At 33.5% G+C, this 26,771-nt stretch overlaps 2 protein-coding genes across 2 annotated transcripts in view; one reads left to right on the forward strand and one right to left on the reverse strand.

The window, feature by feature from the left end:
- LOC143052109 (fasciclin-1-like) overlaps positions 1-2,040 on the reverse strand; it is a 28,655-nt gene extending 26,615 nt beyond the window's left edge. The window contains exon 1 of the mRNA XM_076225082.1: positions 1,867-2,040. Within this exon, the coding sequence (XP_076081197.1) occupies positions 1,867-1,992 (126 nt within the window). The 5' untranslated portion in view covers positions 1,993-2,040. The remainder of the gene's footprint in view (positions 1-1,866) is intronic.
- Positions 2,041-10,370: 8,330 nt separating this feature from the next.
- Positions 10,371-26,420, forward strand: LOC143052110 (heat shock 70 kDa protein 12B-like). The gene is made up of 5 exons (XM_076225083.1): positions 10,371-10,502; positions 16,134-16,468; positions 18,283-18,501; positions 20,396-20,534; positions 25,245-26,420. Exons 2-5 carry the CDS (start codon positions 16,148-16,150, stop codon positions 26,324-26,326), a joined length of 1,761 nt encoding a protein of 586 aa, XP_076081198.1. The 5' UTR covers positions 10,371-10,502; positions 16,134-16,147; the 3' UTR covers positions 26,327-26,420.
- Positions 26,421-26,771: the final 351 nt, after the last annotated feature.

The raw sequence follows: 26,771 nt of genomic DNA on the forward strand, positions 1-26,771 counted from the left end.
TATTAGTATATAGGAGACACATATAAAACAACATAACAATGTAAAAATCAGTTCGAATTCGCCACGATAAAACAAAACAGCCAAGAAATAAATTTCATAAGGTATCGATCAAAACTTATGTAAATTACTGAAAGCTAGTTCAAAGAGAATTACAATTACAAAATACAGTTTTCAGATTTATACACGTCCAACAGATAATTCTACAGTCAGACAAACATAGAAAGCATGATTTTATTGCAAAAAAAGTATTAGTATCAACAAGATTTAGAGATTTCTGATTAACATTATCATTTATTATTTTAAAGCGGCATAGTTCTTAGGATAAGGATGTCATCGAATCTCAAATTTATCTTGAGGACTTTAATTATACTGCAATCTTTTATATCTTGATAAGATAACAAAAAGGATTATAAAGTTCATTTAAATTTGAATGTTTTGAAATGCCTGTTATACAGATGACGAAGGATATATCTTCCAATTGTCTTTCTCTTAATTGAATGTGACGTCAATGTACTGAATGAGACTTAGCATCTATTGTGTAGTTGCATGAGCAAAACGAAGGATGTAGCTTGTGAAGCAAGGTCTACTCGCCCTTTCGGAGTATCGTATATATTACCCCTGTGTCTGTTGTCTTCAGTCTAAAGTTTTGTATTTCCATGGCGATAAGTTTCTTTCGTGATTTATAAGTTCCAACGTTCTTTTAATATCGCCTACCAACCTCTCTCAAGAAGACAATAATTTGTCATCAAACAGATGATATCTGCTTTCAAGAGTGGTCTCAGTCAGGGTGCTTGTAGGAATTTGTTGTTTGGAAAATAGTTATCTGTTGCTTCTCCGCTATTTTGTTGTTTTTCGTGAGGGTGAGGCACACTGACTGGCCTATCGGAATTAACGTCCTTACAGTTGTCATCCTGGCTGTTACACATGGTACACTGGAGCATACAAGTTTAAAACCGACTAAGGCACAGACTATTTGACTTACTTTTTTTCGAGGGGGGGGGGGGAATTCTGGTCTTTTCATGTGGACTGGGATTTTTTTTCGAACGCTATGCGGGACAGATTATTGTTTTCATTGTTCCATGTAGAAAATTTATTTGGGAATTAATTTTTTTTATTGGAAAAATGTGGGCAAGATTTTTTTTTTCAATTCAAGTGCTGGACAGATTTTTTTTTTACCTAAATCAGCATTATCAGGGCCAGGATATTTTTTATAACCCCTCCTCTCCCTCCCGCAATTAAGTCAAATGGTCCGTGCCTAACCGTGTCTGTCTAGTATAATTTATAGAGTTCATTATCAAATATTATATATTGTGTTTAAGTCGTTCCTAAACCACAGCTGGTTAACGATTACGCTGAGTTTCACAGTTTTTTTTTCTCAATTTAACAAAAAACTGTATCAAACTAGACATGCTAGACAATAAATAATATTTATAAATACAATTTGATTTAAATTTTATTCCTCAGTTCGTTTCGTTTCTTTTCGTTGGTTCCTATTTCTTTCCGTTCCATTTTATGTTGATTTCGTTTCTTTTCGTTTCTTTTTGTTTTGTTTCTTTTCGTACCGTTTTTTTTTTCGTTTCTATTTCGTTTCGCACTTTATATTCACCCGTTCAAATATCAGTATTATGACCCATACGTTGTAGATTTATGAGCACCCTCCCCCTTTTTATTTCATTAGAAAATAAACCCCGGTCATCGTAGAGAACGATTCGCATTCGTATTTATCAGACACATTATTCTTCTCATTGTTACATGTAGCTAAAATAAAATCGTGACATAAAATATAAAGGGTACAATGTAAGTGATTCATTGTTTACGTCGCCATCTTTTTTTAATCTACCTGAACAGGTAACGACTATTTTTTACCTTTGATAATCCTTGCGTCCTTTGTAAGACTTCATAAACGGTATCTGTAGCAGTGGGGTCATCACAAATATAACAATTAAATAAACTAACACACAAACAAACAAACAAGTTCACTTTCCAGTCCATTGTTGGACTTTTGAATAATCCCACCTGTCATATACATGGGAGACAACTCTGTAAATACAGTAGAACCCAAAACAAGTTATGGGAAACCGTGTCACATGTCTAAAAATATCAGCTAATCATGTGTGCCCTTTTTTTATATAGATCATAAGTTAATGCAAAGACATATGAGACAATATCTGAAAAAGTCTAATTTTTGGAAATAAGAAAAAACAAAATTTTTTTTTTAGACCCAGTATTTTAATAGCACAAATCGAAGAACACACATTGGGGATCTAGGAACCGTTGTCTGTAATTCAAACAATTCAATGGCTATTTTAAAAATGGTACAAAACAAATCCAGTTCTTTCCTGTTACCAAAGTGAATCAATTTTAAAAAGTTTCTAATGGGAATAAGGAATAAGTTTAAGACAATATTTGTGGTTTACTAGTATATCCTGCAATAGTTTATCAAATGCCAATTATTGATTTTAGCATTTGCAATACAAAAGGTTTAGAAATATACTTAAATATAGTCAGATATGTTGGTAACATGAAAGAATCTTGAGTAACAGCACAACGGTAACAGGACAGAGTTGGTAACAGAAAGGATTTTTCTGCTTTATTTTAAAGTTTAAGAAAAATACATCATTTTAAATTGGTCACAATTGGAAGATAACAGCAAACAATGTCATTTATCCTTTGAAACTGTATTTGCAAGATGAAAAATCTGCCTAGGTAAGGAAAAATTCTAAAATAAATTCCTTTCTATTACTATCTACTAAACTAGAATTGCACAATGTTCTCTGCTGTTATCAAAAGCAAAAAACCTAATTTTTTTATTAAATATACTGTATATTATTTAGAAATTTATTTAATATGGTGGTGATAACTTATATTAAATAAAATGGTTGGCATATAGTAGATTAACTTTTCGATTCTTCAGTGAAATTGTCCTGTTACTGATTATGGTTATGCTGTTACTTTTTATCAGGTAACATGACAGAACGTAACAGAAAGGAATTACGCGATAGTTTTTGTCCTTTTTATCACATTAAATGTAAGTGTATTTCCTGTGACATATAACTTTTAAAAAGATGATATAAAAACACACTTAATGCTGTGATGCACACTTAAAAATATTCTCAGAAAGTGTAAGAAAAGGCTGTAACAGGATAGAACACCAATAAGTATTTTTCTATAAATTCTTACCTTGGATGGGCTTGAATTTTCAAACCTGGCCGCCTTTCCAATTATTTCTTTGTACTAATGCATTCAGGAAATGATGCTCTTCACAATACATAATGGGAAAATAACTCTTGGTCTTGTAAACGTTTCCACAGGTAAAAAAAAAACCAGTGGTAACAGGAGGGAAATCACCCCTGGGGACAAATTTTTTCTCTCTTAAAATTTGCAAAATTTTATTACATGCTATAATTATAATATAAAAAGACAAATTAGGGGCAAGTTTATTATATAATATATCATATATGTGAGAATCGGACGCCTGTTTAATTAATTTGGATATTATTTGAATGATTTAGTTTTCAAAAAAACACAGGGGACAACATGATTTTAGGGGGGGGGGGGTTGAACATTTAAATTACAATATTTTATTGGAAGAAATATAAGAATGAGTGTTTAATTGGCAGGCCATGGTGCATTATATAATTTAGTTTATACTCAAACTTAAAATTTTCAAAAAAGATGGTTGAATAAAAAAATAATTGCTGGTGAAGTGCGGGACATGGAAATTAGACTTTTTCAGATATTGTCTCATATATATAAATAAAATATTCTTATTCTTATTCTTATTCTTATTCTTATTCTTATTCTTATTCTTACACATAACAATACAATTATATATGTTTTTGCATGCATGGACTTTGGTTTATGCGATTTAAATTAAACATCGTGGTCATATATATCATGTATATATATATATATATATATATATATGGGCTTTATTTCAAATGGTCTTTTTTCCTCTCTTTTTTCTTCGTTAAATATTTGTTTTGTTTTATAATAACTTTATCTATACAGTATTTATATAAACTTATCTTGTTTTTATTTGGGGTCGACGGGAAAATCTTTATTTCAAAGTCTAGCCCTCTCCCCTTTTTTTTAATTGAAGTCCATTATTTTATGTTTTCTATTGATTTTAATATTTTCTCGTTTTTCTGCAGTCACTGATATATATTATATAGAGAGCTATTCTTGTTCTAGTTTGCTATTTAATACTAGTATCAATTCCAAGTTTTCTATCCACTTCAAGCGGCATTTCTTGATATATTACTGATATAGAAAGAACTCTCTTTTTCTTTTTCCTATATATAATATAAAAGTCAAACTGTAAAAATAATTTTTAAACAGAAAAGTTATCATACACTTTATGAATTCTAAGTATTCTAAGGGAAAACAATTTCGATTGTTTAGAAATAGCCAAAAATGAGAATAGACGGTGAATGTCGATGTGCTAAACTGCCCGCCTTTTTTTTTTTTTTAGAAATCTGGTTGATTATATAGGGAATCATTGAAGCTTGACTAGAGCGACCCCTCAAACAAAGTGTACGTAGTAGTCATCTGAGAACCTTATACATGCATCTGTGCAGCAATCAGTGGAGCTAACAAGTAACATTAGCATGAGAAAAACTGACACAGGAGGCGAACCGTCCGCTATTCGTAGTTGAGCAATCATAAATTTGGTACTATATTTTTGTGTTAATAAATTACTGCCGTTTATAATTGCTATTTTGTACATGGTGTGTGGGTCACAGCTTGTTACTGATGGAAACATATGACGGAATAACAGCATGTCGAAAACAGTTGACAAATGCATGGGAAATTGTGAATCATAACAATTGACCACGCTGATGTAAGGACAACCTGGATCATGAAACCTGTGGTACTGAACCGACGTATCAGTCGCCGACTATGAAAAAATGAAAGAATCAGATTCTTACGCAAAATACAAAGTCACACGACTTTTAAAACACACAATTGTCATATAATTACATTAAGCCATATGCCGATAACAATGTATAAGGAAAAAAACTTCGGGTTCCAACATTAAAAAAGCGATATTATATCAGTAATCATGTTATTAGGCTTCCTATATATATATAAGTCGGTTAGCATCATTTCGGTACATCTGTACATGTGGGACACAATGTCTGAATATTGTATCTTTATGATAATTATGTTGTTTGTATAAAGATTTTTATGGTTTCAGGTATCAAGTGAAACACAAGTCTGTAAATTATATATTTCGTCATACAATTTCATGGTATCACTTGAATACATTTACTTAAATATTTGGGATCTTGTTTACATAATATGCTCCTTGATTTTTTTATTTTTTTTTGTTAAATGATGGTTTATAAAGGTTACCTTTGAGAGCAGTGTTTTCAGCTCCAAAAGAGCATCATACATTATGGTGGCATCTGCTCCGAAAAGTGTAGATGCATTTCATAGTCAAGGGGAGATAACTCTAATTATTTGACTTTTTAAAATTTTAGATTTTAATAATTGAAGACATTTTTCTTTTTTCATTATTGAAAATTATGCTTAGAGATATACGTATTCGTTATGTACTGACTTTTATTGAACGTTTGGTTTCTACCGGTATAGCTAATCGAGACTGAAAGGTGTAGCGTTTCGGGCTCCAACAACAGAACTAGATAAAGAGACACTGAGATTCTCAGTTATATTCAAATGCTTGTCCAAAGTCAGATCTTTGTCTGTAGTAGTATTATGTTATGGAACGCCATGACTACCTTATGTTAATGACCAGCATTATATGCAGTGCTCGCAACATTATATGCAGTGCTCACACCATTATATGCAGTGCTCACAACATAATATGAAGTGCTCACAACATTATACGCAGTGGTCCAAACATTATATGCAGTGGTCACAATATTATATGAAGTGGTCAAAGCATTATATGAAGTGGTCACAACATTATATGAAGTGCTTACAACATTATATGAAGTAGTCACAACATTATACGTTTTTTGTTGATGAAGGTGATGATCGGTGATGGTGATGATGATGTTTGATGTATGATGAGATTGATGTATTGATGAGATGATTCGGTAAACTTCGGGTTTTTTTAAACGGAAATTTCCGAATCCTTAACAGTTAATAAAGTCATGTTATCATTAAGGCAGTATATACAATATTTAAAACTTATTGAAATAAGTAAGGAAAAGGTGAAACTAAGAGGTGAATGAATGAACTAGTTCTGTTCGTCGTAAGAAATACGCATGGCATAATGTAAGTTAAATAAAGAAAATTTTAGTTAATGAAATATCGAAGGAAAATTTGTATGATATATTCCTCGAGTTCATTTCCTACTGAAGAACTTTAGCCAGGTGCCACTTTATAGTCAGTACTCAGTTTTAAAAAGCTTAATTACCTTTTAAATAAAATAGTCAGCTTTCTATAACACCTTAGTGACTTATTACGCTAGCTTATATATGTCATGATAGAGTCATCTTTGGCATCGATTTTCAGAATTTGGCATTTTTACATGAATAAGTTTATCATCTCTTACGAAAACTGAGTTTGTGGGAGTGGATAAAACGTTTACTACGTTTGTTCGTCAGTCTGCGTGGTTAATATATGAAAAAAAGTGGTATGCTTTCCAATGAAACAACTTTCCACAAGAGACAAAATGACACAGAAATTAACAACTATAGGCCACAGTACGGCCTTCAACAATGAGCAAAGCCCATACCGCATAGTCAGTTATAGAAGGCCCCGAAATGATAAACGCAAAACATTCGAAACGAGCCTGATGTGAAAACAAACGAACGAAAAACGAACATTTATATACCACATTAACAAACGACAACCACTGAAATAAAGGCTCCTCCTGACCTGAGACAGACGCATATATACAGAATGTGGCGGGTTTTAACATGTTAGCGGGATACCAACCCTCCCTCTAACCTGGGACAGTGGCGTAACAGTATGTAACGTAAGAACGAACTATGAAAATCAGTTGTAAAAGGCTTAACTCATCAGATGGATACAAATATAAATACATCTAACAAAAAAATAGAGTGGACGTGGGCGGGTACTTGTATATATTCTTCGTTACATTTGTTGTTTTTATAGTGATATTAAGATCATAACACAATATTGACTGCTGTACCCCTATTTTTGACATTTTTACTCTTTGAGTATGTTTGTTTTGTTCATGCATCGTTGACAATGTAATGGAATTTGATGCGACTGTCATACAAGTGAGAGGTTTAGCTAGCTATAAAACCAGGTTCAATCCACCATTTCCTACATAAGAAAATGCCTGTACCAAGTCAGGAATATGACAGTTGTTATCCATTCGTTTGATGTGTTTGAGCTTTTGATTCTGCCATTTTTTTGTGACTTATATATAGAAATTGACTATGAGGGTCGGTTGAAAACAAAACTTTACGACAAAAGTGATGATTTCAGCTTCCCAATTGTGAATTTTCATTTTTAAACCAAGAGTTCCAAATGGTGAAGTTGAAATCATCACTTTGTAATTTTACGGACAACATCACGAGTTGGCTGACCGTTATGGAATATCCGTTTCACAGATGATATCGGATATGTTCCATATGTCGTAACTACAATCCCGTTCCCTTTTCACGAATGTGACCAACCGAATTAGACTATTTACCCCTATCTGTGACATTTTTACCTATATTTTTTGTTTGATTTGTTCGCACATCGTTGTCAATATAATGGAATTTGATGCGACTGTCATACAAGTGAGAGGTTTAGCTAGCTTTAAAACCAGGTTCAATTCACCATTTTCTACATTAGAAAATGCCTGTACCAAGTCAGGAATATGACAGTTGTTATCCATTCGTTTGATGTGTTTGGACTTTTGATTTTGCCTTTTGATTTTTGATTTTCCTTTTTGAATTTTCCTCGGAGTTCAGTATTTTTGTGTTTTTACTTTTTTTCCCCAACAACAAAAAGACACTAAGTACTGATCTGAGTGTATTCGCAGTTACGGACAGCTAGTTCAAAACCACTAACAACTACCAAGTGGTGTAAGTCAAGCTGTTCATATACTGTATTCAGAAGATAATACAAAATGCACTTTAGTTTCTTCAAATTGAAATACAAGTACGAGTCTAAAATATTAAGAAAATTAGTTTTAATATGTTTAAAGCTACAACAAACTTATATAACTTGAAATCCTATGTTCATCTTTGGTAGACAGCGTGAATATTTGCTGTAAATACATTTGTGTGTAGTGAAGTCTTTATTTTTTTAAAATTTTTAAATGATCACAAATTATTCCAACTGAGGTTCCTATAGCTACGGAATGAACAATCTATTACATTGTACCATACTCATGATACTATCAAATAGAAACCTGTCATTTGTTGCAGACACTGCTAACGTTTGCATGCCCTATATATGTTTTTTGTTTATTTTTGTAGTTATGGTGGGTAGTCAAGACTAGTTCTGAAGCGGTATTATTAATCGAGTCATGACATCCTCAGTTTTATTCATATATCACGTACAACTCGTCTAAACATCAACCCAACAATGTTAGATCTGTAAATTTGCTTTCGCAAATTTTTGCTTCTTCCCTCGCCGGGATTCGAACTCATGCTATTGTGATATCGTGACACCAAATCGCCTGCACTGCAGCCGTCCCGCTAGACCACACGACCACCTGGGCTCTCTAAAAAAGAGCTTTCGCTGGCCGTGTGTTACCTTTCCTCGTCAGTTTTAATCTAGCGGCGTACTACAGTACATGATATATAAGGCATGAAGATGTTATTGTTACAGATCAGCTAAATTATCTATAGTAAAGGATCCTACAAATTAATGTAATATACAGTCACAGAAAATAATTATATTTATAAGTACGTCTGATTCAGTGACAACTCTACAACAGATGTATCCATCGGATCGCCATCAATGATGGTGATACATGGCTGTGTACATAATGTATATACAACTCGTCTAAACATCAACTCAACAATGTTAGATCTGTAAATTTGCTTTCGCAAATTTTTGCTTCTTCCCTCGCCGGGATTCGAACCCATGCTATTGTGATATCGTGACACCAAATCGCCTGCACTGCAGCCGTCCCGCTAGACCACACGACCATCTGGGCTCTCTAAAAAAGAGCTTTCGCTGGCCGTGTGTTACCTTTCCTCGTCAGTTTTAATCTAACGGCGTACTACAGTACATGATATATAAGGCATAAAGATGTTATTGTTACAGATCAGCTAAATTATCTATAGTAAAGGATATCACAATTAATAGCATGGGTTCGAATCCCGGCGAGGGAAGAACCAAAAATTTGCGAAAGCAAATTTACAGATCTAACATTGTTGGGTTGATGTTTAGACGAGTTGTATATACATTATGTACACAGCCATGTATCACCATCATTGATGGCGATCCGATGGATACATCTGTTGTAGAGTTGTCACTTACTCAGACGTACTTATAAATATAATTATTTTCTGTGACGGTATATTACATTAATTTGTAGGATCCTTTACTATAGATAATTTAGCTGATCTGTAACAATAACATCTTCATGCCTTATATATCATGTACTGTAGTACGCCGCTAGATTAAAACTGACGAGGAAAGGTAACACACGGCCAGCGAAAGCTCTTTTTTAGAGAGCCCAGGTGGTCGTGTGGTCTAGCGGGACGGCTGCAGTGCAGGCGATTTGGTGTCACGATATCACAATAGCATGGGTTCGAATCCCGGCGAGGGAAGAAGCAAAAATTTGCGAAAGCAAATTTACAGATCTAACATTGTTGGGTTGATGTTTAGACGAGTTGTATATACATTATGTACACAGCCATGTATCACCATCATTGACCATCATTGATGGCGATCCGATGAATACATCTGTTGTAGAGTTGTCACTGACTCAGATATATATATATATATATATAGTGTCTAAAAATAGCAACAATCAACATTCAATCTATCTAGGTGAGATCTAGGTGTGGATCAGTTTGTAAATAAACTGATGCAGTTACTAAATTAAATTATATAAGTGTTTAAGAATGTAACTTTAACACACTAATGAGTGTTATAAAATTAGTTTGTTATATTTTATATATTATTCACGCAATATTTCGCTAAACAAATTAGCTTCATCGTGCGTGTGCATCTATCTAGGTGAAATCGGAAAATCGGTGAACAATGTTATTATGTTAAATGATATATATTTAGATTTTTGTTTTTAAAAAAAGGTACTACTTGTTTACTAAGTTTCTCAACTTACAAATAAATTTTAAAAAGAAAATCCTACGAACAAGCAGAGTATGAGAAATTAAAATATAATTGCATGCACCGTTGCTAGCAACAAGAAAATTAATTTTGATTTAAAATCTATTATCTCCCTTTGAAATATGAAGTGTAACATTATATTATTGAGGAAGTAAATTATAATGAATGAAATTTGAGGCTCAGAAACATTTGTTTTTTTCCTTCAACTTATGTCGCTGAACAGCACAAATCCAATGACACATACGTGACCACGGTCTGAGGTAAGAGATTTACGTTTTTAAAAAAGGTAATTCAACTGTTTATTTGCTATCAATTATTTAATTGGTCAGTTGAGTGATGGAAATAGAAAAGCCATTTAAGGGAGTGTTTGTGCACGGTATTAGCACAGAAGAATGTGAAGTACATTTGCATTTTATGTCGAATAAAACAAAACTTAAACCGATTTGTTAAAAAAAAGACCTATTGTTAAAAGATGTCCCAGATTGTGACTTGTCATGTTTGTATAAATATTTTACGCCTGACCTCGCAGTTTCTCACTGGCTTATGACCGTTTTGTTTTTTCGTATTTTAACGAGAAAATATTAAAGAATCACCATGGAAATAAGAGTTTTCGAAATGACTACTTTACATTCGGGAAACTTGTGTGACCTAATATTGAAAGTAGTGTACTTTGTGTGATAAAAATATACAAATACATGTAGCAGGAAATTATTGTTGAATTTTGATATATATTTATAGAGAGAAATATGATACAGTTTTATGTGTCACTGATATAACCTTCTTTCTTAAATAGATAAGCGTTTACATAGACAGGAGACTGTCAAAACGATTTCTCTTGTCGCTTATTTCATCGATTACTATATATATAGCTGATAAAACGTTTTCAATTTAGATCTATTAAACTTAGAAAGAATACTAATATATTATTCGTTAAAGAAACAATGTTTAAGGGATGATCAATGTTTTACAGTTTAATTGAACAAACATTGGACCATTCCAATTTGAGTCCGGAAGGTTACCTTGATTATCAGCTCTTAAACGGTTGTATAAGTTTGGGGTTTTCAAATAGTTTGGCCTCGAGCATCACCGACGAAATATTTATTGTCACTTTCACCTCGTTTAGTGAAAGTTTGCAGTTATACATGTCTTTGATACTTACAACTTTTAAAACTAAAAATAGTTATCTCTTATTATGTCACCCTGACGGAGGTCGGGTGACATATTGTTATTGTACGATTCTTTTTTTCTTATTATTCTTATTCCGCACTTTTTGTCCAGCTTAGTTCTTGGAACTGAATGGACCAATGTTGATGGAACTATAACATAATGTTAATCACAATGTGTAGTTTTGCATCTGACTTTGGAATTTAAAAAATGGCTGCCATTGCCATGGAAACAGCAAAAATGTGAAAAATAGAAATGTGTTCCAATTTATATGAAACTTCTATGATATTAAGAGACTCATGCACACTTCAACATGGTACATTTTTTTTTTCAACCGGGGGGTCTCTAGACATAATTTGAGGGGGGTGAATTTTTCATGGAACATTCCAGAACATAAGTGTTAAATTTATTCTTGAGACATTAAATGGTACATGATGGTATATAATTATGGAGAGAACAATTTGCAGCAGAAGTTAGACTTTGGAATTTTCAAACTTTGGAATTTTCAAAATGGCCGCCGTAACCATGGAAACAGCAAAAATATGAAAAACTCCAACATGCTTCAAATTTAATGAAACTTAAAACAAATGCTGCCTAGCTAATGTAGACTTGACGTTTGAGTTTGGAATTTCCAAAATGACCGCCGTTGCCATGGAAACGGCACAATTGTTGAAAACAGAAAAACGTAAATAAAGCTATGAAAACTCACAGAAAGATCGTTTGTGTATGGCTATATCTGCATTTACTGATGGAACATTTCGAAATGGCTGCCGTTTAGTGGCAATTGGGGAACCAGGGTGACATCCGCTATTGTTTGCAATGGCAATTCTAGTTCATCATTGCTATTCTACACTTATTAGCTAAACAGCAAATCAACGAAAAGATCATGACACAGATGTGGTTTGTTTCATGTTCGTAAAGAAAGGACGCTGTGTATAGATCCCCATATGTATATAGCCCCTTCCTATTACATGTATTATATCATTAATCACCGATTTTCCAGCTAATGTGACTTGATACCACATAACACGGAACAGTAAGTTATGTTACAACACAACTCATCCTATTGGTACTAAGTATAAAAAAAAGCAATAATTTGAAAGCAGTACATAACAAGTTGCTTTCTTTAAAAAAGAAAAGCAATACATGAACCTAAGACCGCTGACTGCCGGGTCACCAAAAGATTGTTGCTGAATTTGTGTTTGCTTTTGAATTGAAATAATTGACTGTGAAAAGAAGAAACCAGTTGAACGTATATATTTACAGCTTCTATTTGAATAGTTATTTTGAAGCTCGATTATTTTTAAAAACATTACAAAGTTAAGGAATCTATTCCTTTGGTAGACAATTCTCAGCTTTTTGAAAAGGTCAAAATTTATAATAGGACAGTGACTCAAAAAAGAAACAAAAGAGAAACAACTTGTGGTCAGAATACCGTTAGTAATGATGACCGTGCTTGAAAGTCACATGTAAAGCTCTTTCTGCCGTGTCCTGAATTTAGATAACAAAAACGAAAATAAGCTTCCACGAGTGAATTTAATATTATTGCATGCAAGTAGTATTTTAGCGCACGAAATAGTAAATAGAAAGCATCTCACTGATACTCAGGAAAAGAAGACGCATTTGCGTCATCACGTATCTTAATCTAATAGTTGAAACCGAATGTCAAACGGCCTACATTAAATGTTTTGAATCCGGATTCATTGACATTTTATCCGGAATTTTTGAGAACGCAAACCGATAGTTGTAATTAAATTTTGTTGTAATTATTGTAAATTATTTGTATGGTTGTTGTGAGGAGGAAGGATTTAAAATCATGCTTTATGAATTGAAAACACATAAGTATTTTTATTCACGACCGTTTAAAATTTAAATATTTAATAAATTGATCTTACTTTCCGTTTTATGGATATATTACAATACAAAAAAATAAATAATAATTACTCATAAAACATAAAAACTAAAATAGTATGAAATAATTAATGTAGAAATATAATGATTATTGTTTATACACAATTTTTTTTGTAGGATGCAAGAATTTATTTAGATTTAATTTGTTTCCTTTACAAATGAATATTTAAAAATACCAAAGCAGAGTATCTTGTCATAAAAAAATACTTTAATTGCAACTCTGAAAATATTCTGATTTCAATCATTGTTAGTTTCTCCAGAAACATAAAGAAACATAAATACAGTATTTATTCTGTATATATTTGTTTGATTCCGATTGAATTTAATACTTTTGATAAGAATATTATCTTTCTGTTTTCCGATCTAATATTAATATTTTAACCAGAATGTTATCTCCCGTAAGTCTAGTATGATGAAATACACAGTATCCCGTGGTTAAATCTTCAAACATAATTAGTTTACATGTTATTGAGACAACAGACAATACCACGTTATAATTGACCCAGATACACACAGTGCACAGTGGTTGTTTTAAAATAAATATAACTAGAACACACCCGCGAAATCGCGGTCATTCAGAGCGTAGTTAAAAGTATGTAAAGTGTTGTTGGAAGAAGTTTGTAACATATTGAATAACTGGAGAATTTCAGCAAAAGTATCATAATTCATAGGTTATTGGGGACAGGAAAATGTTTTTTTTTTATCCCTCCTCCTTTATTTTCAAAATTCCAAATTTGTGGTTTTCTATCAATTTCAATATGAACATACATTTAGTATGTTATGAACATTTAAGTAAGGAGCCTGTAATTCAGTGGTTGTCGTTTGTTTTTGTGTTACATATTTGTTTTTCGTTCATTTTCCCGACGTAGTCGGTATAGTTTCGGTTTGTGCCCTTTGAACTTAAGCACGCTTGACTATGGCAACAGAATACGCATGCTCGAAAATCCTTTCTGTGATTGATTGTACATAAATAAGGCCGCTAGTTTTCTGGTTTGAATTGTTTTACATTGTCAATTCGGGGCCTTTTAAAGCTGAGTATGCCGTATGGGCTTTGCTCGTTGTTGAAGGTCGTACGGTGACCTATAGTTGTTAATTTCTGTGTCATATTGGTCTCTTGTGGAGAGTTGTCTCAACATGTCAATCATACCACATCTTCTCTTTTTTTGTAATCAATGAATTTTGTATAAGATTTAATGACTGGAGAATTTCAGAAAAGGTATCAAAAGTTCACATGAATATTTTTAGCGCTTTTCTGTATATTATGAACATTCATTACTATATAAATATAGTGTTTTTACTTTCAATTCTAAGTTCAATTCTAAGATCCATGGTGGTCATTGATATAGTATACAGACTCTCTCTATTTAATAAACTCTGTGACCGCCGTGGATAGTAAACTTGAAAATGATAGCAGATAGAATTCTGAAAATACACTTTATTCTTTGTATATGTATGTTCAAAGTATACAGAAAAACGCAAACCGGAAGTCTAATCTGACTTAAAATTTCATCCAATGACGGGACAATATCCGGATGCCTTTTTTCTCGTTTTTTCTCCCAAAATAACTCAATCTGAATAATCATATGAATGGATGACAAATGCGACTATGCACTGTACCTATAGGACACAGGGGCGTGTTGGTTAATTTATTGTGGAAAGAAGAGAAGCGACACCCAAAATGAGGTCTTCTCGTTTAATAGTATAGATTGCGTCGTCAAGGGCCATCAAGGGACCATATCAAAGACGTAGATAACGACCTGTTAAGACCTGTATAAATGACCGAAAACTTTAGAGACGTTCCGAGAATTTTATTCTGACTTCCGGCCGAGAGATATCGAGTGGCCCATAGACACATCCAAAACTCGCCAATATATAAGCATGAACCCCTCAGGGGGTTCATGCAAAAATAAGATAATGTGATATGAGTACCAAAGCGAAAACTCTCCATCACATGTTTAACTTTAGTAAGGCATTATATTATCAAATATATAATGATCTGCTTTTTCATCAAGTTGGTGTTTTTAAAATACTTAAAAATTGTGTGATCGTCTTAGAGAAACAGTATAACAACCATTTAAGAACAGAGACGAATTCAGGTGTGTGGGGGGAGGGGGTGGGGCAGGGTGCCCGCCCCTTTTGTTGATTAAATAGGAAATCACAGAAGCATAACTCGAGCTTGCAATGCACATTGCTTTAGCGGCGTTCAATGGGAGCTTGCATTGTCCATTTTTTTTTTTCATATTCTCTCTTTACATACTTCTAAAGGTATATTTAAAAGTACTAAGATGTCAAAATAATAACAAAAACCTCGTCTTTTGTTATAACTTAATATTACGTATAATTTGACGGTAGACCTTAAATACTCTCTATTCTATATTACAAATATTTAGACATGGGGTAATCCAGATCTCGACGTAATGCACAAACACTTCACTATTGTTGAAGACAGAACTCTGTAATAAAATTGAGAAAGGAAATGGGGAATGTGTTTAAGCGACAACAACCCGACCATAGAGCAGACAACAGCCGAAGGCCACCAATGGGTCTTCAATGTAGCGAGAATTCCCGCACCCGTAGGTGTCCTTCAGCTGGCCCCTAAAAATATGTATACTAGTACAGTGATAATGGACATCATACTAAACTCCGAATTATACACAAGAAACTAAAATTAAAAATCATACAAGACTAACAAAGGCCAGAGGCTGTTTGTTTTTCTGTTTTGTTAGGATGATGTCTCATTGAACTAGTCACAAATTTCAATTTATTCATATTATGTACAAACCTAATACAAACGTATGAGTTATTTATTTTTGTAGACCTTTTTATAAAAATGGCCAGCTCAGACAGAAGAGGAGATAGATTAGTTGTTGCTGCAATCGACGTTGGAACAACATTTTCCGGGTATGCCTTTTCCATGCGGTCTGACTTTGAGTCAAACCCTCTTCAAATTAGGACTAATGATTGGTCAGCAGAGGGAGTTCACAGTTCAGAGATGAAAGCACCATCAGTGTTGCTGCTAAATCCCGACCTATCATTTAACTCCTTTGGATACAGAGCACAATATACTTACTCAGACTTATTGGAAGATGACTCCGATAATGCTGCAAAACATTTTTACGTCAAGAATTTCAAAATGCAACTACACAATAGGGTATGTAGTCAGACACTTCTAGAACTCAAAAAGCTTTGTCCACAGTATTTTTATGCACAAGGTTGCCCAAGCTTGAACATAACAGTCCTGAATTCAATATCAATGCGACATGCTAGCTGTTTCTTGTGTTTTGCGATTAACACTTCCTGTTTTTTGAAGGGGGTCTAGTATCACTAGCTTGTCAACCCTAATGTTTTAGTTCAGATACCGTACGTTGCAGCTCGATGTTTCTCTCCGATTTCTCTTTACCAATAACAGACCTCCACGATTACGAAAAGGGTGCGAAAAGTGGCGTTAAAGAGTTATAATCAGTCAGTCAGTCAATCAATCAATCAGTCAATCAATCTTCAAATATTTAACATGTTCAACTTTCCAATCACCTGATATATTCAATTAGTTTATCTGTCTGTCTGATCGTCGGAATCAGCGTCCCGTTCTCAAGATAAGGATCCACTACTGATTAACATAAGTATTTGAGGCTGAAATTGAATTCAATTGCTGCAGACGAAATGAGGTCGTTAAATTTCACTTTTAGCCCAAGTGCATGAGGCCAAAATCAATCACACCCTTATCAGAAAATAATGATATGACCAGAATATAACAACATGACCAGGGATACAGTTTAGATAGACTAACTTATTCAGTAAAAATGGTAAAAGACAATTTAAATACACTAATAAGCTCTCACAAATAGATGATACTACCGCTTTCAATTATATTGAGACTTCACAAGACACGTTCAGAATGTTGATTCTGATTTGTTTTGCAATCATTAACTTTAACTATAGCTTCCCAAGCTAATTTGCCGTAGAAGCAAGCACATTCAGTTCAGATAAATATGCTTTCCAAATTACGTGCCATTTTTTATAGGCGTATGTTACTTGGCGTCTTTCGCCCGTTAACTTTTACAAAAAGTCTTCCTCTGAATTGAACCAAACTTCGCCGCAATCATCGTTTGGTAACTTATTTGTCCGATAACCCTCTCTTCCATGCGTTTTGCCTTATATGGTACAGATTCTAATATCATAAAAAGACATTTTTAAATCACAAATTTATTCAGCGAGCAAGATCTACAAATAGTCAAATTTGGCCCATATAGAAAGTAGACTGTCACGCTTATAAGGACTTATTGATCTTAATGAGAATTTTGTGTGGTGATGTAAAACTAAAAAAGATAAATGGAGAGCCGTGGTGTAGTGGTTACCGCATCGGACTACTGACACAAAGGTTCCTGCTTCGATCACTGTTCCGGGGAGAAAATTACAGGGAAAAATTTAATATAGGTTACAATTACTTGTTTCCCAATCCACTATAAATAAATATGTTTAAACTGGAGAGAAATCAAACTAATTGATCATGCAGCAAAAAATTAACAAAACAGAGATATATTGTTTTGTCGTAAATTTTATCCTTGTTAACAATATATTGGAGAGTTTCGTTCGTGGAATATGCACATAGACCTATAGTCAGGTGACATAGGTTTTTAGAGTCTCCAATTTCCTGTTTTGAAGTAGAATTAATCCAACCCAGTTTTCTAGGGCCTCCAATTTTCTGTTTTGAAGTTGAATTCCAACCCAGTTTTCTAAATAACCAGCGTCGTAACTGGTATAATTTTATATTAGAGTTAGTTATTTTGTGGATCTGAAAGTTCCATACCCTCCCAGTATGTGTTAAAATTATCTGTAGTTTGTAACTGGTTGTGTTGTTAAGGATATTGTTTTGAATCATTTCAATTCAAATAACAATTCATTTTGTCATTTATACAATTTATCCTTAAAATATATAAAATATTAAGTATGACATATTTTTTTCAGGAAATATCCTTGGAGATGACTATCCAAGATATAACAGGAAAAGATATGCCGGCAATAAAAGTTTTTTCGGAATCAATAAGATATCTTAAAGAACATTTTCTTCAAATGTTTACCAGTAAAAAATTAGGCTTTACTGTTAAAGACGTCTTTTTTGTGATTACCGTTCCTGCTATTTGGAGTGACGCCGCAAAGCAGTTCATGAGGGTAGCCTCTGAGAAAGTAAGTTTATAACATGTGTATCCTGTTGGGGCAGTAGACATTTCGGTGTTCTTTTATTCTTTCTCATTGTAATTTCTTTTCAAATTCATTCAGAAGATTAAACAAAAAACAAGGATTACAATTAATGAATTTTCATCAATCATGCTAAGATTATCCGCCAACCTGAATAAGCATGTTAAATTCTCCATGAGTCATTTCCGTACCATTTTTTATTACAAGGAAAATTTTGTAAAATTTAGTCGTTTCCTATTTTCAAGGAAATAACATTATAATATTACAATTAACTTACACATATATTTGAAGTAATGTCAAGGTGTGTTATAACATGAAAGTGAAGTTGATGATTGATTATTTAGGTTTTGCACCATTTCGACAGGCTCAACTATAAATGTATAATTTTGATTAAAAATGTAGTTCCAGAATGGCGAGGTTTTAAATTGCAGAACCAAATAATTGATAAATATGCGATTTGGAAAGGGTTTTATATTAGACCGTTGGTTTTCCCGTTTGAATTGTTTTACACTAGTAATTTTGGGGCCCTTTATAGCTTGTTGTTCGGTGTGAGCCAAGGCTCCTTGTTGAAGGCCGTACATTGACCTATAATGGTTTACTTTTTTAAATTGTTATTTGGATGGAGAGTTGTCTCATTGGCACTCACACCACATCTTCCTACTAGTATATATATTATACACCGTGTATCATCAGTAAACCGGATATAGGTATTAACCAAGCGGGCATGATCGATTTTGACCTTCCACGGTAACGAAAATCTTTGTTTTGCTTTATCAATATTCAATGTATATTTCTCAACATTTGAAATTCCTGCTCCCAAATAATTTTCGCATCGATTTTTTCCTATTCATAAAACAACTTTGATAATCTAATAAGAAAAATTAACTTGTACATGCGCAAATAGTTGTGAATGTCAACACCAACTTTCAATTTCGATACAGTTCTTGAGAAATTTACATGTTTTATCTGAAAGAAACCTAATACAGGGCAAAAGTAATAGTTACCAATCATAAACCTACCTGTGATTACTCATTCCTTGAAACTTTTTGGGTAATAAACGAGTTTGAAAATAAAGTTTTTGTGTACGGTGTACAACAACTTAACTATGCACCGTACATAAGGATTTATCTGGTCAGCTAAACACCGCACACAACGCTTCTTTAGAGATAAAATATCGAAAAATAACATATGTATGAAAGATTTCAATGCCAATTATTGAAACAGCTATACTTATTTAACACACACATTGACCTTCTATCAGAAAAAGAGTTGCAATGAATATAGAATTATATCAGATGAGACGAGGGCCAACTTCTTTGACAAGTATTTGCACATGCTTTTGCAATGTTTTAGTAATCCCTCTTGTTTTGGGAAAATAATGAGACATCTGTAATCATCAACCTACGACCAAATCATTTCTTAAAACAGCAATTATGTTTAGATTGAAGTGCACATTGATATTATGTAAACAAAACAAAGATTTTCGTTACCATGTAAGATCAAAATCGCTCACGCCCGCTTGGTTAGTACCTATATCCGTTGTACGATGATACACGGTGATCACAACTTTAACAGTTACAATTCAAAGAGAAAGTTGACCTTTAAACAGTGTTTAATTGTTTTCATTCGAGGGGAGGGGGTGTGGTACGATCCCATGGAACCCCTGACTACGGGTGTGTTGCTGACATGTTGTCCCCCTACGAAGTCATTTTCCTTGATTTTTTTTTATTTGCATATTGTTTTGGTAGAAATTGAAATTTCGAAAGTTATCAAGGTTTAATTCTTCCAATATGATGTCACTGAAATTCATGGATGTATACTCCTATAAGACTCCTTGATGAGCTGTAGAGAATAAATGACTAGATATTTTAATCTAATTCAGGCAGGTATAGATAGTTCCCAGATGATGCTGGCATATGAGCCAGAAGCTGCAGCCTTGTTTTGTAGTCTGTTACCCGAGGACCAAGGAATTGCTAAATATTTCCAAGAAGGACGAAGACTTATGATTGTAGACCTCGGTGGTATGTAACCAAACCTCACAAGCCAGGCAATACCATTGCATAAAAATTACACAACACATGACATTTTAGATTCAAAAACACGAACCATAACCTTTGTTTACACTGATTTTTTTTTCAATTGACCGTTTCCTTTTTTTGCCATGGCATTTATTTTTTCAATATAAAAGAAGAAGTGGTATGATTGTCCATGAGACAACGCTTCACAAGACCACATGAGACCAAATGACACATACATTAAAAACTATATTTCACCGTACGGCCTTCAAAAATGAGCAAAGCCCATTCCTCATTATAAGCTAAAAAGGCCCAAAAGTGACATTGTAAAACAATTCAAACGAAAAAACTAACGGCCTGATTTAAGAAACAAATAGTTTGATTTCAACTGATATCATTTTGGTATTTTCTGTTTCTCTTCTACAAAAAAGCCACGGTATTGAAATTGACACTACAGAAGTACAAAAACAATGGTGAATTATAGTGGCACCGCTTCGTTGAAAGTAATTTTCGTTGATGAGTCACATTTGGTTTGTCATAATTGAGTAAGGAGGTCAAGATACGGTTTCTAGTGGAACGTTTTCGCTGTCAATTGTGACAAAGATATAATAAGGGTCAACCAAACCGTTCTGAAACTTTCGAATTGGGTCATTCCTCATTTCTTTCTTCATTCTAACTTTTATTCGGGATTCAACCTTTGATCCTTTTTAAGTTATTCATTGGGCAAACATGAGAACAAATATGCTGATACATGATTAATTAACAAATATGAAAACAAAATCATACAAGTAGAGAATTTAGTGCGAAGTTACTTGATATATCTAACTTTGTCTAAACTAGTTTCATTGTATGTTCACTTGTGTTGGAAAGTTCATACATATGAACGTATGCGTATCATTTGACGAAATAAGTTTATAGTTTGCTCTTCGGTATGAGCCAAGGCTCAGTGTTGAAGGCCCGACCTATAATTGTATACGTTTTACACATTGTGACTTGGAAGGAAAGGCGTCTCATTGGCACTCATGTTACATCTTCTTTTTCCTATTTCTATTGTTTGTTTTTTCATTGCTTTTCATAATTTAAATGTTTTGTCATAACGGGCATTTAATAGCTGACTATACGATATGGGCTTTGCTCATTGTCATTGATGAAGGCCGTCTGGTGACATTTAGTTTTTTTTTCTGTGTCATTTAGTCTATTGTGGAGAGTTGTTTCATTTGTAATCATACCATATCTTTTCTTTTATATTGATGAAAAAAGTATAAAGATGCCAAAGGGGAATTAAAACGTGCAAGACGAGTGATAGATAAACAACAACACGTTTGACAGTCATTATAACGATGAAGTGCATCTATTAGTATGATACACAGAGTCGGAAATCAACCAATCAAAATACTGGAGTAATTGCTTATCATATGAAAATAAGATTTGATATTATTGCCAATAAGACAATTTCCCACCAAAGACGTCGAAGTTAGCAACTATTATATTGGTAATCGTTCGGCCTTCAGCAATCATCAATCAGCAAAACACATACCGCATAGCAAGCTTGTCCATATCTTTTTATACGACCGCAAAATTTGAAAAAAATTTCGTCGTATATTGCTATCACGTTGGCGTCGTCGTCTGCGTCGTCGTCGTCGTCGTCGTCGTCGTCGTCGTCGTCCGAATACTTTTAGTTTTCGCACTCTAACTTTAGTAAAAGTGAATGGAAATCTATGAAATTTTAACACAAGGTTTATGACCACAAAAGGAAGGTTGGTATTGATTTTGGGAGTTTTGGTCCCAACATTTTAGGAATTAGGGGCCAAAAAGGGCCCAAATAAGCATTTTCTTGGTTTTCGCACTATAACTTTAGTTTTAAGTTAATAGAAATCTATGAAATTTTGACACAAGGTTTATGACCACAAAAGAACGGTTGGGATTGATTTTGGGAGTTTTGGTTTCAACAGTTTAGGAATTAGGGGCCAAAAAAGGGCCCAAATAAGCATTATTCTTGGTTTTCGCACAATAACTTTAGTTTAAGTAAATAGAAATCAATGAAATTTAAACACAATGTTAATGACTACAAAAGGAAGGTTGGTATTGATTTTGGGAGTTTAGGTCCCAACAGTTTAGGAATTAGGGGCCAAAAAGGGACCCAAATAAGCATTTTTCTTGGTTTTCGCACCATAACGTTAGTATAAGTAAATAGAAATCTATGAAATTTAAACACAAGGTTTATGACCACAAAAGAACGGTTGGGATTGATTTTGGGAGTTTTGGTTTCAACAGTTTAGGAATTAGGGGCCAAAAAAGGGCCCAAATAAGCATTATTCTTGGTTTTCGCACAATAACTTTAGTTTAAGTAAATAGAAATCAATGAAATTTAAACACAATGTTAATGACCACAAAAGAACGGTTGGGATTGATTTTGGGAGTTTTGGTTTCAACAGTTTAGGAATTAGGGGCCAAAAAAGGGCCCAAATAAGCATTATTCTTGGTTTTCGCACAATAACTTTAGTTTAAGTAAATAGAAATCAATGAAATTTAAACACAATGTTAATGACTACAAAAGGAAGGTTGGTATTGATTTTGGGAGTTTAGGTCCCAACAGTTTAGGAATTAGGGGCCAAAAAGGGACCCAAATAAGCATTTTTCTTGGTTTTCGCACCATAGCGTTAGTATAAGTAAATAGAAATCTATGAAATTTAAACACAATGTTTATGACCACAAAAGAACGGTTGGGATTGATTTTGGGAGTTTTGGTTTCAACAGTTTAGGAATTAGGGGCCAAAAAAGGGCCCAAATAAGCATTATTCTTGGTTTTCGCACAATAACTTTAGTTTAAGTAAATAGAAATCAATGAAATTTAAACACAATGTTAATGACCACAAAAGAACGGTTGGGATTGATTTTGGGAGTTTTGGTTTCAACAGTTTAGGAATTAGGGGCCAAAAAAGGGCCCAAATAAGCATTAATCTTGGTTTTCGCACAATAACTTTAGTTTAAGTAAATAGAAATCAATGAAATTTAAACACAATGTTAATGATTACAAAAGGAAGGTTGGTATTGATTTTGGGAGTTTAGGTCCCAACAGTTTAGGAATTAGGGGCCAAAAAGGGACCCAAATAAGCATTTTTCTTGGTTTTCGCACCATAACGTTAGTATAAGTAAATAGAAATCTATGAAATTTAAACACAAGGTTTATGACCATAAAAGGAAGGTTGGTATTGATTTTGGGAGTTTTGGTCCCAACAGAATAAGGGGCCCAAAGGGTCCAAAATTAAACTTTGTTTGATTTCATCAAAATTGAATAATTGGGGTTCTTTGATATGCCGAATCTAACTGTCATGACTGTGTATGTAGATTCTTAACTTTTGGTCCCGTTTTCAAATTGGTCTACATTAAGGTCCAAAGGGTCCAAAATTAAACTTAGTTTGATTTTGACAAAAAATGAATCAGTTAGGTTCTTTGATATGCTGAATCTAAAAATGTACTTAGATTCTTGATTATTGGCCCAGTTTTCAAGTTGGTCCAAATCGGGGTCCAAAATTAAACTTTGTTTGATTTCATCAAAAATTGAATAAATGGGGTTCTTTGATATACCAAATCTAACTGTGTATGTAGATTCTTCATTTTTGGTCCTGTTTTCAAATTGGTCTACACTAAAGTCCAAAGGGTCCAAAATTAAACTTAGTCTGATTTTAACAAAAAATGAAATCTTGAGGTTCTTTGATATGCTGAATCCAAAAATGTACTTAGATTTTTTATTATGGGCCCAGTTTTCAAGTTGGTCCAAATCAGGATCTAAAATTATTATATTAAGTATTGTGCAATAGCAAGTCTTTTCAATTGCACAGTATTGCTCAATGGCAAGAAATATCTAATTGCACAATATTGTGAAATAGCAAATTTTTTTTTAATTAGAGTTATCTTTCTTTGTCCAGAATAGTAAGCAAGAAATATCTAATTGCAAAATATTGTGCAATAGCAAGATTTTTTTTTAATTGGAGTTATCTTTCTTTGTCCAGAATCAACTTAAATCTTTGTTATATACAATATACAATGTATATTCACTTTTTACTACCAACTGATAAATTAAAATAATCTTTACCATTCAGTGATAACAAGCAGTTTTTTTTACATCTTAATATTTTATGATGTATTTAAATGAGTAGTTATTGTTGCAAACTCCATTAGAAATTTTAATTGAGATTAGTTTTGGAATAAGGGAAAGGGGGATGTGATTAAAAAAATTTTTCTCATTTGAAATTTCATAAATAAAAAAGAAAATTTCTTCAAACATTTTTTTGAGAGGATTAATATTCAACAGCATAGTGAATTGCTCTAAGAGAAAACAAAAATTTTAAGTTCATTAGAACACATTCATTCTGTGTCAGAAACCTATGCTGTGTCAACTATTTAATCACAATCCAAATTTAGAGCTGAATCCAGCTTGAATGTTGTGTCCATACTTGCCCCAACCGTTCAGGGTTCAACCTCTGCGGTCGTATAAAGCTGCGCCCTGCGGAGCATCTGGTTTATACCAAGCTATGTGCAACAATTACGACAACGTTTTCGACTCTTTAGGCGTGCTGTAAGATATGGCTTTAACAAATAAGCCGGCGACCTCCCTTATATGTCATATAACAAATTCGGGTCTTACAATCCTGAATCCTGGCCAATCAAAAAATAAATTATCTCCTTAAATAAAGTATGCTGTTATCGTTTCAGGTGGTACGGCGGATATCACGGTTGTCAAGGTAATACAACGTGTGGAGAAACTGACCTATATAGAGCACGTGTACAGAGTTACAGGAGGGGCATGGGGCGGTAACCAGGTCAATAAGAATTTCGAAAACTTCCTAGAAACGGTTTTCGGAAATGACGTCATCGACGAGTTTAAAAGAGAATATCTTCCTGTATACATGGAGATGATGAGCGATTTTGAACTGAAAAAGAAAACACTCTCAACTTCCGGTGCTAAAACTGGTGTTGTAGTAAAAATTGGAGGCGAACTTTTTCAGATGTTTAAGGATAAGCGAGGAAAAGATATTAGTGAAGAACTCAAAGGCAAACTGAAAGGTACGGTAAAACATGTAGGAGATAAATTGCGATTTGACGTTGCAATCTTCAAGAGATTTTTCCAGGACTGTGTAACAAAAATTGTCAATCACATTAATGAGACTTTTTTGAAAAGAGGATGCGCATGGCCATCTGCGATGATATTAGTTGGTGGATTTTCCGATTCTCCGGTTATCCGAGAGGCAATTGTCGATGCTTTTCCCGTTATCAAAAATGTTGTGTCGCCTGTAGCGACTTCATTGGCCGTTTTGAAAGGATCAGTTATATTTGGTCATGAACCAGCCATTGTTACTGGTAGAGTTTGTCGCGAAACGCTAGGACTCACGCTGCGTCGGCCATACATCCCAGAAGGTAAAACAGAAAAGAAAACGTTTAAAATTGACGGAGAACTGCGAGCAGACAAAAGTTTTCAAAAAATGTTTTCAATAAATGAAATCATTAAACTAGGGCAAATACGAACTGTTGACATACAAGATATCCATCAAAACAAAGAGTTACGAAAACAACCGAAGATTATCGAAGTTTACGCTTCAGAAGATGAAGACCCGAAATATATAACAGATTCCGGATGTTCACTAAGAGGAAAAATCACTGTTAATCCGCCGAACGGCCAATGGCCGGAAAATGCTGAAGGTTTTATTGATATGGAAAATGGAGGAACTGAAATAACCGTACGTTACAGAGACAAACATTCTGGTCAAGTTACCGAAGAAAAAATAGATTTCATGTGATTTGTATATGGCTGAATATAGTTTGCTCTTCAAATATTATTATATAAAAAAAAATCAAATTAATGAAAGTGAAAATAAAATTTGAAATAATTTTGATGAAGTGTCTATATCTTGTATGTGTCACTATGTATCGTTACAACTCGTTTTCAGTTACAATGTATTTGAATCACAAATCGGCAAATAAATGTAAATCAACAATTAAAATGCTGTTTGACAGCTAATTTTTCTGTACATTTTGGATATATGAAGTATTCCAATGGACGTTTATGAGCTCCGGTTCTTGCTTGGAAATTGCTCTCGTCATTTCTTTGTTCCTCTGCTGTCTGGTTGATATTTTCCACAAAACCAGCTGCAAATGAAGACTGTTAAAACTACATATACTCTGTAAAAAAATCATAATTATTTTCCTGTTTTGAAATTTTACAACACTCATCGTTCATGAACT

Source organism: Mytilus galloprovincialis, chromosome 11, assembly GCF_965363235.1.
Source record: "Mytilus galloprovincialis chromosome 11, xbMytGall1.hap1.1, whole genome shotgun sequence".
Taxonomy (NCBI): domain Eukaryota; kingdom Metazoa; phylum Mollusca; class Bivalvia; order Mytilida; family Mytilidae; genus Mytilus; species Mytilus galloprovincialis.